Source organism: Callospermophilus lateralis, chromosome 2 (genome assembly GCF_048772815.1).
Source record: "Callospermophilus lateralis isolate mCalLat2 chromosome 2, mCalLat2.hap1, whole genome shotgun sequence".
In the NCBI taxonomy this organism is placed as follows: domain Eukaryota; kingdom Metazoa; phylum Chordata; class Mammalia; order Rodentia; family Sciuridae; genus Callospermophilus; species Callospermophilus lateralis.
The window spans coordinates 125,676,146-125,691,639 of NC_135306.1; the positions used below are offsets into that span (position 1 = coordinate 125,676,146).

General features: G+C 39.4%; 1 protein-coding gene across 2 annotated transcripts; it reads right to left on the reverse strand.

Annotated features, from left to right (window-relative positions):
* Positions 1-3,023: 3,023 nt before the first annotated feature.
* LOC143391217 (tropomyosin alpha-3 chain-like) lies at positions 3,024-4,116 on the reverse strand. 2 transcript variants are annotated; one of them, XM_076843850.2, is made up of 2 exons: positions 3,926-4,092; positions 3,024-3,791 (listed from the first exon to the last, which is right to left on the reverse strand). In XM_076843850.2, exons 1-2 carry the CDS (start codon positions 3,991-3,993, stop codon positions 3,311-3,313), a joined length of 549 nt encoding a protein of 182 aa, XP_076699965.1. In that variant the 5' UTR covers positions 3,994-4,092; the 3' UTR covers positions 3,024-3,310. The 2 variants fall into 2 exon arrangements, with proteins under 2 accessions (XP_076699965.1, XP_076699963.2); XM_076843848.2 differs by having other exon boundaries at positions 3,024-4,116.
* Between the last annotated feature and the right edge of the window lie 11,378 nt (positions 4,117-15,494).

Genomic DNA, 15,494 nt, shown 5'->3' on the forward strand with positions numbered 1-15,494 from the left:
CCAAAACAGAAACAAAAAAAAATCCTTCTACCTGATTGGGCAATGAGAACTGCAGAGCTCTCCCAAAGCAAACTTCTACCAAGCTGTAAGAAGTTGTCTCAAGGGTCACAGGAAGCTCATCTTTTTGATTGGTATTTCTCATTTCTAAATTACATTTTTTTCCTCTAAAATTTTAAATGAGATAATTAAGAGAAATAAAATAATATGACATTACTAATCATTTCTACAAGATGAATTGCCTCTGGAAGTCAAAATTGTCCAGTGCAGATGAAGACTCTGATCCCACCTTACAATTTGCAGTGACACCGTGCAGGAAAAACAAAACTGGTTATTCTAAGGTGTGTTTTGGAAAACCATCAACATCTATTTCACCTGGAAGCCTGTTTGACTATTTTGTTGTTGTTGTTGTTGTTGGCAATGGGGATATACTACTACTAAGCTACCTTCCAGCCCTATTTACTTTTTATTTTGAGACAAGGTCTTGCTAAATTACCCAGGCTGTCCTGGAACTTTCAATCCTACTTTTCTGTCTTCTGAGTAGCTGGAATTACAGGTATGCAGCACACCCAACTTGAAATCTATTTTTAACAAGATTCCATGTGACTCCAGTGGGCACTGGAATTTGAGGAGCACTTTCTTAAGCACTGTAGGACAGAGCCTCATGGAAGTAGTGTCCAGTTTAGTTCCCTTCCTGATGCTCTGGCTGTGTCTGCCTAAGGGAAAAACACAAAATCCTTGTCACAGTTATTAACACTAATTTGTAAATTCACAGGGTTCCTGCTCCTTTCTTGGAAATTTTTGACTAAAACTTCTTTGGAATTCACTAAATAAAGCTGAAAAAATTGTTTCAATCAATTTTTTTAAAAAAATATTAGCATATAGATCCATTGGTGAAAATGTGGATGATAATGTAGAAAGAAGAAATCATTTGTCAGTATAGAGTGACATCCACTAATTTTACCATCTTGATGTATTGTCTTCCACACACACATACGTAATATTTTAAATACATTTACAACATGTACACACTATGGAAGTATATACATTCATCTGGTCCAAAAAAATAAAAGAGGTGTAAAGTCTTTTGCTCATTTTTGTACCTTATCTGCTCAGTTCCATTCTCAAATCCAGTAGGTAACTGCTTATTAGTTTTTTTTGTGTGTCTTTGCAGAGAGAGGTTTATCCATAATCAAGTAAATATGAATATATATACTTTCTCCATTTTCAATACAAATAGCTTTTTAACATACTTTTGCACTTTGTGCATATATATTTTTAGTTGATTTGCTTTTATTTACTGAGAATACTGTACTTGCACAGCATCCCAGTAGTTGGTGTGTGAACAGTGTGTTCCTTTTTAATCCTCTGTTGGATTCCATGGTGTCCACGTACAACAAGAAATTTAGCCATTCACTTATTATTACTGGATATTTTGTTGTCTTTAGTTGGGGCAAGCACAAATTAATCTAATACAAACAATTCTGAACATTATTTTGTGTAAATACATGTTTACAATTCTTGAAACTGATACATAATTCCTGAGTTACATAATATGTATACATTATATGGTTTTTTTCTTCAAATTTTTAAGCTTTGTTCCAGAGTGCAATGTTATATTCCCACAAACAACATGAGAAATTCAATTTCTCCACATTCTTACTAGCATTTGATATTATCACTATCCTTAATTTTTGCTTTTCTAATAGTCGTGTAGTAATATTTCATCACAGTCTTCTAATTTTTTTATCTCTGATGACTAGTTGTGCTGAACATCTGGTTGTACACAATGTAGAGTTGCACCACATGTGCAGTCATGCATGTACCTAGGGTAATTGCGTTCATCTCCTTCCACCATCTTCCTACCCCCATGCCCCCTCCCCAACCCTCTCTCCCCTTTGCCCAATCAATAGTTTTTTTTTTTTTTTTTTTGAAGTTTGGAGGGACTGGTTCTTTATTTCAAAAAGACACTTGTCAATATTCAGTATCAAAACAGTTGCACTATTGTTTGTCTTTCTCCCAACTGGCCCCAAAGAGACCACAACAAAGGAGAATACATTTTAAGCCAATAAGCTGCAGGATGTACACCTAACAGACCTCACGAAACCTCATCTAAAAAAGTGGGGATTGGGCTGGGAAAGAAACTTTGAAAGATCAGCACACTGCCAGCCCAGACTGCAGGATTCTCACAGCCAGACGAGGTGGCCAGGTACCCCACCCCAAAGATGCAGTTTCAAAATAATATAAAATTTAAAAAGTTGTGTACATAAGCTATTCAAGATTCTCCAGCACTGACTGATACAAAGCACAATGAGATGGCACTTTTAGATACAGCAGCTTCAGACCCAGAAAAGGGTGATGAGATGAGTTCATATGGCTAAATCAGTGGCCAAACATAATTTTCTTTCTTTCTTTTTTTTCAAGCAGGCAGGAGAGCAATTAAGTGGTCACTGCAAGATTAAGGGGTCCATGATCCATTCTGTGAACACTTGGAAAGTGGGTAGAGATGGGAGAAAAATTTGGACTCAGGGCTAAGAATATGGCTCAGTGGTAGAGCATTTGCCAAACAAGCACGAGGCCCTAGGTTCAATCCCCAGCACCAGAAAAACAAAAAGTCTCAGAGGTCTCACCATGTTAATTTGGTCATTTCTGATGAAAAAAAGTAAAAAATAAGAATACAGTTGTCTAAAGATACCTTAAAGCTAAAAATAAAACAAAACCTGAATAGCAAGGTTTTTGTTTTTTGGCTAACTCCTCTTGGAATCACCTTTCTGGTTTGGCTGGTACTTTGCACAGAGCAATGAGGTTTGCCATAGTAGAGTCTTTCCCTGGGCTCTGTTTGGCTCTCAGTAAGGCAGGCCCATTCCTCTTTTCCTCCTCTATGGAGAGGGCAATAGGGATTAGGCTGGAAAGTTACCTTCCAAAAGTGAGAAGGGAATTAGATTGCTGCTTTAGAGCTATGAAATTATTTGGAATGTTTTACAAATGGTTACTGTAACAACAAAAAAAAGTAATTACAAAATGTGTACATCACAACATGCTTTTAAAGACACTTTGCGTTGTGCTCACATTCCCTTAAATGCTGTTCCCAAAGGTGCTCAGCCTCTAGCCCAGCTGGAATCTCTGGGAAGAAGCAGAGACAGTTTGGTGAAAAAGACAAGGGGATAGGGGGTCGAGGGGGTGTTGAAAGGAGAAAGCAGCCTTCCAGTTAAAGATCAGCCCTCAGTTTCAAGGTCAGCTTCGGCGGGCTGGCTGGCCTCAGGCGGAGTCAGGGTCAGAGGGAGGAGCAGCAGCAGGGCGGGACTGGGGAGCTCTACATCTCATTCAGGTCAAGCAGAGTCTGGTCCAGCATCCTTTGTGTACAGAGGTGCTCCTCTTTGGTGCATTTCAGCTTATCTTCCAAATCATCAATTGTCTTTTCCAATTTGGCTACCGATCTCTCGGCAAACTCAGCGCGGGTCTCTGCCTCCTTGAGTTTATCAGTGAGAATCTTTATTTCTTCCTCATATTTGTCTTCTTTTTGAGAGTACTTTTCTTCAGCAGCATTCAGACACTTCAGGTTCTGGTCCATCAGTCTGATCTGCTCATCCATCTCTGGGCAACGGGACTCTGCCAGCTCAGCTCGTTCCTCTGTGCGTTCCAAGTCTCCTTCAATAATCACTAACTTAGGAGCCACCTCTTCATACTTCCTATCTGCTTCTTCTGCATTGTGCTTAGCTTCTTTGAATTGGACTTCCTGGAGTTCCATCTTTTCTTCATCTTTTAGGGCCCGGTTTTCAATAACCTTCATACCTCTCTCACTCTCATCAGCAGCTTTTTCTGCTTCCTCCAGCTTTTGCAGGGCAGTAGCAAGGCGCTCCTGAGCACGGTCCAGCTCCTCTTCAACCAGTTGGATCCTTCGGTTCAAGGAGGCTGCCTCAGCCTCAGCCTGTTCCCGGGCCCGCCTTTCTCCCTCAACTTCCCGCTGGAGGCGCTCAGCCCTCTCCTCGGCATCATCCGCTTGCTGCTGCAGAACCTGGATCTTGCGCTTCACCGCCTCGACGGTGGTGATCCCGGCCATGGTGCCCACCCAGCGGCTTCTCGTTATCTGCCTTCTGCCTCCTCTCGGCGCTGCAGCCGCTTCTCCCAATCAATAGTTTTTACAACTATTAAAAGGTCCATAATTGTGATCCATTTTATAAATTGCTTTTCTACTTTCTATTTTATCACAAACATTTCTTATATTATACGAAGTTTTCATAAATGGCATTTGAAATAGCCAAATAGAATTTCATTGTGCATATTTAGAATAATGCCCTTGACTTGTAGAGGTTGCGTTTCACCTTTTGGCCCCACCTGCCTGCCTTTCTTTCCTCCTTCCTTCCTTTCTCTTGCTCCTTCCTTCCTTCCTTCCTTCCTTCCTTCCTTCCTTCCTTCCTTCCTTCCTTCCTTCCTTCCTTCCTTCCTTCCTTCCTTCCTTCCTCAATTACAGATACCCCTGTGAAGAAATCCTTTGTACATACAATTACTGCCACCCAGTGGGTACTGGGTAGAGCTTGGAGAGACACGGTCAATAAATGCTGCTGAGATCCCAGAGCAGTATATTCTTTCCCTTCCTGAATCTCGCTTGTTCAGTTATTTTTCAATTCTGTGGACTACTCTGTAACTTACTAAAGTAATTTCCTTTTTTTAAAAAACGATAAAGCAGCATTTATAAATCGCAACAAATAAGAATTACTACATAGAACAATAGGAAGGATGGAAAGAGAAGACAATACTTTCATCCAGTGAATGGCTAATTCCACATATGGTAGAACATGAATGAAACTATCCAATGAGGAAATCAGAATTGAAACACACACACACACACACACACACACACACACGTACCATGATAGCTAAAATTGAGAAATGGTGAAGGGGTAGATGTGGGAAATAAGCACTGAAAGGGAGTTGGTTCTTATGCAGGAGGGAAAGGATTAGAAAAAGAAAAATTACTTCTTTCTTTCTCCCAGAACTTTTTCCTTTCTTCCTTTTTTTTTCAGTATTGGAGACTGAACCCAGGGTGCTCTACTACAGAGCAACATCCCCAACCTTTTTTGTTTTGATGCAGGATCTTCTAAATTGCTGAGGCTTTCCTTGAGTTTTCAATCCTTTTGCCTCAGCCTCCTGAGTTACTGGGATTACAGGCATGTACCTCTGGACCTGGTTTTATTCCTTTCTTTAACCCTAGAATTTAGTCACAAATAGGCACACAGCTTCATTTCATTGAAAAGTTTTACCCACCCTCTCTTTCTCTCTCTCTCTTCCTTCCTTCCTTTCTTTCATTTTTAGGTCCTGGGGATTTAACCCAGGGGCACTCTACTACTGAACTGCATCCCCAACCCTTATAATTTTTCTATTTTGAGATAGGGTCTCATTAATTTGTCCAGGCTATCCTCAAACTTCTGATCCTCTTTCCTCAGGCTCTTGAATCACTGGAATTACAGGTGTACCCCTTTTACACCCTTGAAAAACTTTCTTAAAGCCTGAAGGACCCAAACAGCTGAGAAAATTAAAATTTTCATGGATGCATGAAATGTCCATCTTCTAGCTCTGAAGCAACAGGTTTGGAAAAAATCAAACAGAAATAGTTCTTAATCTGAAGCTTTTTGGGATCAATTTACCAACAAATCCACAGTTTGATAGCTTATCTGCAGACAAATTTAAGTGCAGGAGGTAGCTGGCTATTTCAGTGTAAGGAGATGATAAAGAACTGGACCCAAGGTCGCAGAAATACATGGAAAACTATTGGGGAAACGCCCATTCTTGAGATGGGTAGTGGTATGTTAAGTATAGCAAGAGCCAATGAATTCTCTCTTCAAGAGAGGACATAGTTACTGTCATCCAATCTAGTCTAATATTAAATTCAGGATTGCAGAGCCAATCTACCAAGACTTAAAAGATAAATCATTGATTATTTGTGATAGATTCCAAAGGGAAAAGGTCCTCCGACAAGATATGGGACTGAATAGAAATACATGTATATCTTTTAACTAGCACTCGTGAATTGCAGAACTTATAAGATGCAATCTAAAAAAAAATGTAACTTCTCTGTCACATGGTTCATAGGAAATTTGCAAGTTTGACCCATTATAGGTGAGAGCTCACTTACTCCTGAAGTATTTCCAGAGGCATCACTGTTATAGATAAATCTTTTTTTTTTTTTTCTTTTTCTTTCTGTACTGGGTATTGAGCTCAGGCACTCTTTACCAACTGAGCTACCTATACAAGCCTTTTGTATTTTGAGACAGAGACTCAATAAGTTGCTTAAATTTAGGATCCTCCTGCCTCAACCTCCTGAGCTGTTGGGATTATAGGCGTGCACCACTACACTGGCTGCTGTAGGTAAATTTAATAAGATTCTTACTCTTTAGATTTGTCATTAGTGAAAAATCAATACATCATGTCTACCAAACTTTTGAAGATACAGTTAGTCCTGAAGCCATTGTTTTCTGGACGTCCGGGAAAAGACAGCCCCACCCCTCCCATGGGTAGATGAAAGTTTTTCCAAAAATCTCTCTTCATCTGCAATTCCCAACTCTTGGCAATTCTTAGTTCTATAGGTTGAGGTGTGTGGGTGGTTAAGGACTTGAAAACTCACTCTTGGCCATTTGTTTCACAATTCAGATTGGTGGTCTTTCATCAACACTTTCATATGTAGGTTATAGTTTATTAATTAATAATGAATAGGCAGATTAACATCAATTTTAATATAGTAGCTTCCTACTACCAAATGTACTTTATGAGAAACTCATGTGATAGGTTATTCCAGGAAAATTACTAGGCTATAAGGGTCTACAACTTTTCTTGAATTTTATTTTTACATCAAGGTATGCATGCATTTGAAGATTTAAATTTCCTTTAAATTTCAGCTTGGAAGTATATGTATTTTTTCCAGAAGAAAAACATCCATTTTCTTTTCTAGAGGAATAGGAAATGAAATGTCACCAGTGAGGAAACAATTTAGGTTGGAGATTTTGTTTGTATGTGAATATCATTGTATGTCTATGGCTAGATCTATGTGGGAAAATGCCATTTTGAGATTACCTTTTTCTGTTTTGAAAGAGTGGGAAGAAGAGATGAATAAATGACCCTTACCATTTTCAGTTTCCACCTCTTTCTTCAGCAAGTGGATAAAATGCATAAATACTAAATGCACACACTAAAGCTGCTTCTTGGCAGATGTGGATTATATTCTAATGGGACACGTTCAAAGAGCATCACCCAAATCACTCATTTATTTGCATCCCCCAAGCATGCCTCAGTGCAGTTTTGCAATATCATCATGTGCAGGTTTACATAGCTCTCTGTAATTGCTCTTTTGCTGCTTTAGCCCTGGGTGAGTCACACTTTGAGCAAACCTCCTGTACAATTTGACTTGAGCAAATTTATAAATTAGGGTTGGAATATTATTTGCGTAACATAAAATAACTCTTCAGTCTATAGTCATCATGAATTTCTTCTGATATTAAATCTTCCACAGTGTGGTTTTGAAAAGTAAATTTATACAAATTTGGTCCCAAAACACATTTTCAGTAGCCTGGAGTTCCCTCAGAAGATGCCAGTGGTAGATACAGCTTTAAGTTACTGCCGGTGTCTTAGAACAGTGAAGGAGGCCAGAAGGGGAGAACATTAGCAGTTCTATTTCTACACAAATGTGAGACTAACCTTGTGTTTCAGCACTTGTAGAAATAGTTAACAGAATGTTCAGAGGTCCCATAAAGCAGGTAAAGCATATAAGTGAAAAATGTATTTACTGTTGTTATCTTCAGACTTGTCTCCATAAGTGAGGAGAGAGGAGAAACGGAATATTTAGCACATGTGTCTTAAAGATTTTCTTTTCCTTTGGGTCTTGTTTCTCCACCATGATCACTTACTTTAAACAAGAACAACAAACAAACAAACAAACAACAACAACAAAAAAACAGTAACTTGGTGGGGTCCTCTGAAAAAAGAGTTATAGAAAAGAAATGACATCACAAAACTATTTAGTTTGTTTATTTAAACAAGAAGAGGTGAGTACAAAGAGCCCCCATGCAAGTCCCATCTAGCATGAAAAATAAGAGAAAAAGTGAGTTTCTCTTTGTTCTTTTTCCTCCCAGTAGTGGGAATTGGACCAGAACCTTGTGCATTCAAGGCAACCATTATGCCACTGAGCTACACCCTGGCTCTCGTATAAGCTTCTTGAAAATGTGATGATATCACATTTGATGATATCACATTGCTTTCTTCCCCTACAAAGTGGGCATTCGATAAACATTGCCTATTAAGTGATTGAATCAAAGTACACACAGCAGGCAATCTGGTAAGACCTCAGGCCCTAACTGACATAGAACATCCATTTCTCAGAATATGATATCTTGGAAGACCTTGTACTCTAGCCCTCCCCTCCTGTCTCTGTCTCCCTCCCAACTTCAGGTACCTGGGAAGGATTGTACTCTGAGGCTGATAATGATGATCTAGGATGACTAAATTAGAGTTTATTTGTAACCATTATAAATGTTTGAGAAATGTTTTGGTACCATTTTAGCTTTGAATTTTAAAAATGACACAAGACCTATTTGTTCAATTTAGAAAAGAGTAGTAAACATATAAGTTAAAAAAACAAAATCATTCACTATAGCACTAATTACAGATAGAAAGATAAATATATCTTTGTATAAAAATAGGATCACTGTACATATTGTTTGTGTCCTGTTTTTAACTTTGTGACAAACCGAGAATATATTTTTTTGAGGTATGATTTTAGAAGTGTCTTTAATGTGATACATTTTTCTTATTAACCAAGATTAATCAGTTATAGATTTGTTTAAAATAAACTGAGATGGGAAGCTCCCTGTGTGTTCCTGACTCCCTCCCATGTATGCCTCCAGGATCCAGCAAACAATATTAGTTCTTCATATGGTATAGGAAAGGAATGAATTTGCCTAAAGAGGGGATTTTTTAAAAAAATCTAGCTAAAAGTACATAATAGCAAAACCTCAAGGGAAAGTTGAGCCTTGTGAGCAAGAGAGTCATATGGAGGAGGAAATTCTATCATCCTCCCTATCCCATTGTACCTGGTACAGGTGCTGAAAGAGGCCAGAAGCTATGTTGTCCTCAACTGGAAGAAATTTTAGAAGTGCCTTCTCTTAACAGTAACATTCATTCTAAGAGATTGTTTGGGTTCCGAGAAATTTGTGCCAGGCATGGTGGCACATGCTTGTAATCTCAACAACTTGGGATGCTGAGACAGAAGATCACAAGTTCAAGGCCATTCAAGGCAATTTGATGAGATTCTGTTTAAAAAAAAATTATTTTTAAAATTAAAAATAGAGGTTTGGGGGTATAGTCAGTGGTAGAGTATCCCTGGGTTCAATTCCCAGCACTACAGTCAATCAATCAATCAATCGATCAAGGAAGAACTTGTGGCTGTGGTTCTGGCACCACTCAAAATCAGAACCCCCTCAGCATTAGCTTATTAGAGAGGAGGGTGCCCTGGATACAGCTGGATTTCATTGGCCACTGAAGAGCTAGAGGTAGAGATGTTCCAAAAGGACACCTGTGCACGGGCTTCTTTTCTCTCTCCACCCCCAGCAAGGGTGTGGCTTCATCAGTGAGACTTTGGTTCCATAAACAGAGCACCTGAGTTTTCACAAGAGTGCCTATCAGTGATCACCAGTGCTGCCATCAAGCTGTGTTTCCATCACCACCAATTGGTTTCGGAACATTTTCATCACTTCATTGTTTTATTTAACTCATTATTTATTTTTCTTATTTGCAGTAGTGGGGATTAGTCCTAGTGGCACTCTGCCACTGAGCTATATTCTGAGTCATTTTTATTTTTTATTTTGAAATAGGATCTTACTGAGTTGCCAAGGCTGGCTCAAACTTGAGATCCTCTTGCTTTAGCTTTTGGAGTCACTGGTTACAAGTTTATAACACCACACCCCTGCCCCCACCACTGGTGTATGCTGTTTTATTTTTTTTATTATTATTATTATTTCTTTTTTGCAGTGCTGGGGATTGAACTCAAGGCCTTTTGTGTGCTAGACAAACAGGTGTACATATTTTATGTGAAAATACAGTTTCAGTTCTTAGACAATCTTCTGCATTTGCATATGTCTGTAAAGGAAAATGTGTGGATTTGCCCTTTCATAAGCAGGCTCAAATCACCATTCTGAATTCTGAATATTTCTACTCAATTTTTCTGAAGAACTAAGACTGATGTAAAAAAAAATCTAGTGATTAATTTTTTAGAAAATCCAAAGGTTAGCTAGGTGTGGCGGCTCACAGCTTATAATCCCAGCAACTCAGGAGGTTGAGGTACTAGGATCATAAGTTTGAGGTCTGCCCTGGAAATTAGTCAGATCTTGTTTAAAAAAAATGAAAAAGAAAAAGAAAAAAGAAAAGAAAGAGGAAAAGAAAAGAAAAAAAAACATGTGTTATTAGCTTTTGTGGTAAATTGTGATTTGAGCCTGCTTATGAAAGGGCAGTAGCCTATCAAAAATTTGGCTTTCTCAATGCTAAGAATTACCAGCAGCCCCATGGAGGAGCAAGGCATGAATAAACCAGGCCAGGAAATATTGTCCCTGCTCTCTGTGGCACTTGACATCCATTAAGTTCTTAATCCCTAGCTAAATTCAACGGAGCATTCAGTAAGCATGGACTAATGTGTGGTCTCCTTTCTGAGTAGGCAACCTGGAATGCTGCAGGTAGTACTCTTTCCTTTAAAATATAAAAAATTACTTAAGCCTAGAGTGATGGCACACACTTAGAATCCTAGCAAATCAGGAGGTTGAGGCAAGAGTGCTGGGAGCCATTAGCCAAGTAGGTATAACAATTTCCTTGCCAGCGTACCCCATGTTGCTTAGTGGAAGGACTCGTGGAAATAGGACATTTTGCAGTAACATTGCATGTAAGGTGACCTTGCTCAAGGACCAGGGCGGATCCGGGTTTAGGGAGGTTCCAGGTTTAAGATTATTCCTGCTGGGAATAGGGCGTATCCTGCTGCCTGAGTTCCCCTTGAGTCTCTCCCGGGATTCAGAAAGTATTTTGGGAGGCAGAGGAGGTGGATTTGGGCAGAGAACGTGGATTTCCCCAGAACGTGTTTGTAGAGGGCCGGTGTGAGATTGGGAATAAAGAACTGCTGTTTGAATCTACAAGGCTGTGAGTGGCTCATGATTTTGTGCCCAGCCAGACTGCGGCACAAGAAGATTCCAAGTATTAGGCCAGACTAGCAACTTAGCAAGACCCTGTCTCAAAAAATAAAAAAGGCTGGAGAAATACATACCTCAGTGGTAGAGCATCCCTAGGCCCAATCCCCAGTACTGAAAATAAATAAATAAATAAACAAATAAATAAATAGAGGTTAATCTGAGGAAATAGAGAACATGAATGAATGTAAATGGAAAATTAAATTATTTCCATTTAAATTTTACACAGCATTGTTGGTATATTTTTTCAAAACATGAAACTATATAGGACAGTTGTGTCCTATTTGTAATCAATGAACTATGAATATATTTCAGAGGCATCTGTTTAGAAATATCTACTAATATTGTACTGTTTCTTCCTCATATTTTATTACAATCAAATTTAATGATAATGGGGCTGGGGTTGTGGCTCAGTGGCAGAGTGCTTGCCTCGCACATGTGAGGCACTGGGTTTGATCCTCAGCACCACATAAAAACGAATAAACAAAATAAAGATATTGCATCCATCTATAACTAAAAAACATTTTTTAAAAAATTAATGATGTTAAAAGTTCTTCTAAAACAAAAAAAGGAGTGAGAAGCTATTCTTTTTCAGGTTCAAAGTGGGAATTTCCACTTACTCATTTTATCCTAGGTACCAACAGTGCTAGGCTGAAACACAGGCGAGGCAGAGAGGACTGGATCTAACCTAAAAGGACATACTGACTAGTGGTCCTGCCTGGACATTGCAGGGGCAATGGAAGAGGAATTGGGAAACCAAGAAGAGAGAGTTTGGTTTGTTACATGATAAAAAAGACTGAGAAAGGAATTCTGGGGTCTCACACTGGATTTCCTCCTGCTTATCTGTGAGTATCTTTTTAAGGATGTGCACTATCAATTTGGATTTCTCTCATTTTCAAGTTTACTTGAAGACTGGGAATTCTGAAGCCTTAAAAAAAAAAAAAAGAAAGAAAGAAAAAGAAGTGAAGAGGCCAGCAGGGATTTGTGGGGAGGAATTCCCAGGCACCCAGGTGGTGCTGGCAACGTGAGGTTAATGGACGCTTGTTAGCAACAATCTGTTCAACAGACAATTTATTTGTGATCATGATCAGGATCAGATACGCTATGTTTTGTTTCAGAGGTAATATTTCACCACCCAAATCTGCAAAGCATTCATAATACATATTAATTTGAGAATAATTAGAAAACAGAGATGATCAAAGTGATAATAAATGTCATCATTTTGTCTCTTTACTTAAGGAGGTGTGAAAATATCTCTTTGTAAAAATGGGATGATAAACTCTTAGTGTTTGTGTCCTGGCTATTATAGTTGGGTCTGGAATGTTCCCTAAAGGCTGATGTGTTGAAGGCTTGGTCCCCAGCTGGTGGCACCATTGGTAGCAGATGGAAACTGTGGGAGGTGGGGCCTCCTGTGAGGAAGTAGGTCACTGGGGCCTGCCCTTACAGGGGATTTGGGGGCCTGTTGCCTGGCCCCTTTTCTCCCTCCTCTCCTTTTCTCTCCTCCATTTCTCTTCTCTTCTCTTGTCACCTCTCTGTCCCTACTCCCTTTCCTAGCCACAAGCTGAGCAGCTCTGTTACACCATGAATTCCTTGCCTTGTCACAGGCCCAGAAACAAAAAAGCCAAGTGACCATGGACTGAGACCTTTGAAACTGTGAGCTGACAGAAGGTTGACTAACTCACTGGCCTTTTCCCTATAATCTATGAATATCTTTTTAGAAATGTGCACTGTCAATTTGGATTTCTCTCATTTTCAGCCCCAACCACAGATAACAGATGGTTTCTGGCTAGAGTATGAAGGCATGCTTCTCCTTCCTGCTTCTGGTCAGTGACCATTATTCATGGCCTTCAGGATCCAGAAAGAGCAGTGGTTCTGCCTACTAAGATAAAGAAAGGAATTAGCTTCATGGGCAGGTGGAAGCTAGAAATAAACTGCTGTAACTACAGGGAACTGTGGGAGAACATCTAGAAATGGAACACCTGGAAAGCAGAACCTTCTGTATTAGGAAAGAGAAACAGAAATAAAGCAAACTTTTTGCTTAGTAGTAAGGGTTACTAAAACCCATGGAGTTTTTAAAATGAGGAAAAGCAAGCTATTTCAGATGAGTGGTAGTAATGGTTCCTATTTCATCTCTTCTCCCACCCCCAGAGTGTTCAGGGTGAAAAGTACTGCTCATTTCCTGAGGTAGGGATTCTTCCTAACAACTGAAAACAGTCAAATATTTAATAAGTTTCTTTATAAATAACTAGGGTCCATTGATGGTAGGATTAATGTCAAGTTCACTTTCAAAGGTATTATTTTAGCCTTTAGATTTTTAAAATGGAATAAAAAAAATAGGTTTGTTTAAGAAAACAATCCCAGAAAACAAAGAATCTGGCAAAAAAAAAGGGCAATAATTATTCACTATTTAATCATGAAAAGATTCAGGATATGGTACTCCAAAATATGACACTTCAGCATTTGAGAAAATAGCAGAAACAGCACTGTCACTTTCACCTGCCCCTACCCTTCTCCTCTGTAGCAAGAGATATAAGATAGGAAGGTCACTCTCTGACCTTCTCCCCTCCTCCCAAGACGCTATGCTATGTGACAAGTGTCCTGTGTTATACCTGGAGGGGGATCAAATGTCACACAAGGACGCCAAGAATCTAAATCAACAGGCCTTGTTAAATCCCCCCCCCCCGCCCTTGTATTACCTTTACATCATATCTTGTTTTGTCTTTCAATCTTATTTCTGCTTGACTTTCCATAAAAATACACAGATTTTCCCATTCCTTTGGATCTTCACTTCTGAAATCTTATATCCTAAAACTTATATTAAAATAATTTGCCTGCTTTTCTCTCGTTAATCTGTCTTTTGTTATAGGGATCTCAACCATGATTCTTACAATGTCTAAAGAAAAGATGCTTTTTCTTCCCTATAATCATATAGAGATAAAAGCATACATATTTGCTTTTAGTATTCATGTCCAGATTTTTTTTTTTTTTTTTTGTATCAGGGATTGAACCAAGGGATGCCCAGCCACTGAGACATATCTCAGCGCCCCCGCCCTGCCTTTTTTATTTTTAAATTTGAGACAGGGTCTCACTAATTTGCTTAGGGCTTCACTAAGTTGCTGAGGCTGGCTTTGAATTTGTGATCCTCCTGCCTCAGCTTCCTGAACTTCTGGGATTACAGGTGTAAGCCACTGAATCTGGCCAATGAACCTGGCCATGTCCAGATTTTTCTAAGATGAGAAGCCACACTTTGTTAGCACCACTCTTGAGATGCATTATTCCTGTGGCAGTGTTTCTTTAACTCTGACAATGCCCTTAAGACTTTATGTGGGGGGGCTGGGGATGTGGCTCAAGCAGTAGCGCGCTCACCTGGCATGTGTGCGGCCCGGGTTCGATCCTCAGCACCACATACAAAGAAAGATGTTGTGTCCACCGAAAACTAAAAAAAATAAATATTAAAATTCTGTCTCTCTCTCCCCTTCTCTCACTCTCTCTTTAAAAAAAAAAAAAAAAAAAGACTTTATGTGGGTAGATAGGGCAGCCATATTTTCTCTTCTTGTACTCAGTACCATGTCGTGTTTCCTCAACTGAAAGCAGAACATTGTCAGCTGAGTAGTAAAGATGATTCAGAGCCTTAAACTCCCTGCAAGTCTAGGCAAGAGCTGGTTTTAGGGGGTGGCTCTCCTTCTGCATCCTATCTAGCACTTATTATGCTCATTCCCTCAGGTTTATAGAGTATTTAGATTGGGTAGAACGACGGTGGGTAGGTTTAGAGATATTGTATATATTTATAAGATGACCACTTGAATTTCACTAAGCTGTTGGAATGCAGTTTCAGGGTTCCTAGAGGAACAGGATTTCTGAACCATTTCTGGGCCCAAAAGAATGGTCAGAGTCACACCAAGTATGGCAGTGGCACAGCAAGAATTTAACATTTTATTTCCCCCCTCACCACCCTCCCCCGCCCCATTTGTCAGGATTCTGTCTGGCCAGCGACTGTTGCAAGCAGCTGCAGACCCTGTAGGGAACCCAGGGGTGAGAAAAAAGCCAGGCCAAGTTAGGACGCATCTGCTCTACTCTGTGCAGGTTGCCTCCACTATTTCTGAAATCTTGGCTGGTAAAATGAGAAGATGCAGCAGGGTGTTTGAGTGGATGTGGTCTCTTCCTGCCAATATTGTAACCCACCTGCAGGGTCGTTTTACCTTTTTTAATGTTTAAAATAATATAATAGCATAGGTCTACTTAAGGTAAAAAAAAAAAAAAAAATAGAAGAAAGAATATTTC

Excerpts from the sequence above, each read along its gene's own strand:
- LOC143391217 (XM_076843848.2), bottom strand. The coding sequence starts at position 4,057 with ATGGCCGGGATCACCACCGTCGAGGCGGTGAAGCGCAAGATCCAGGTT.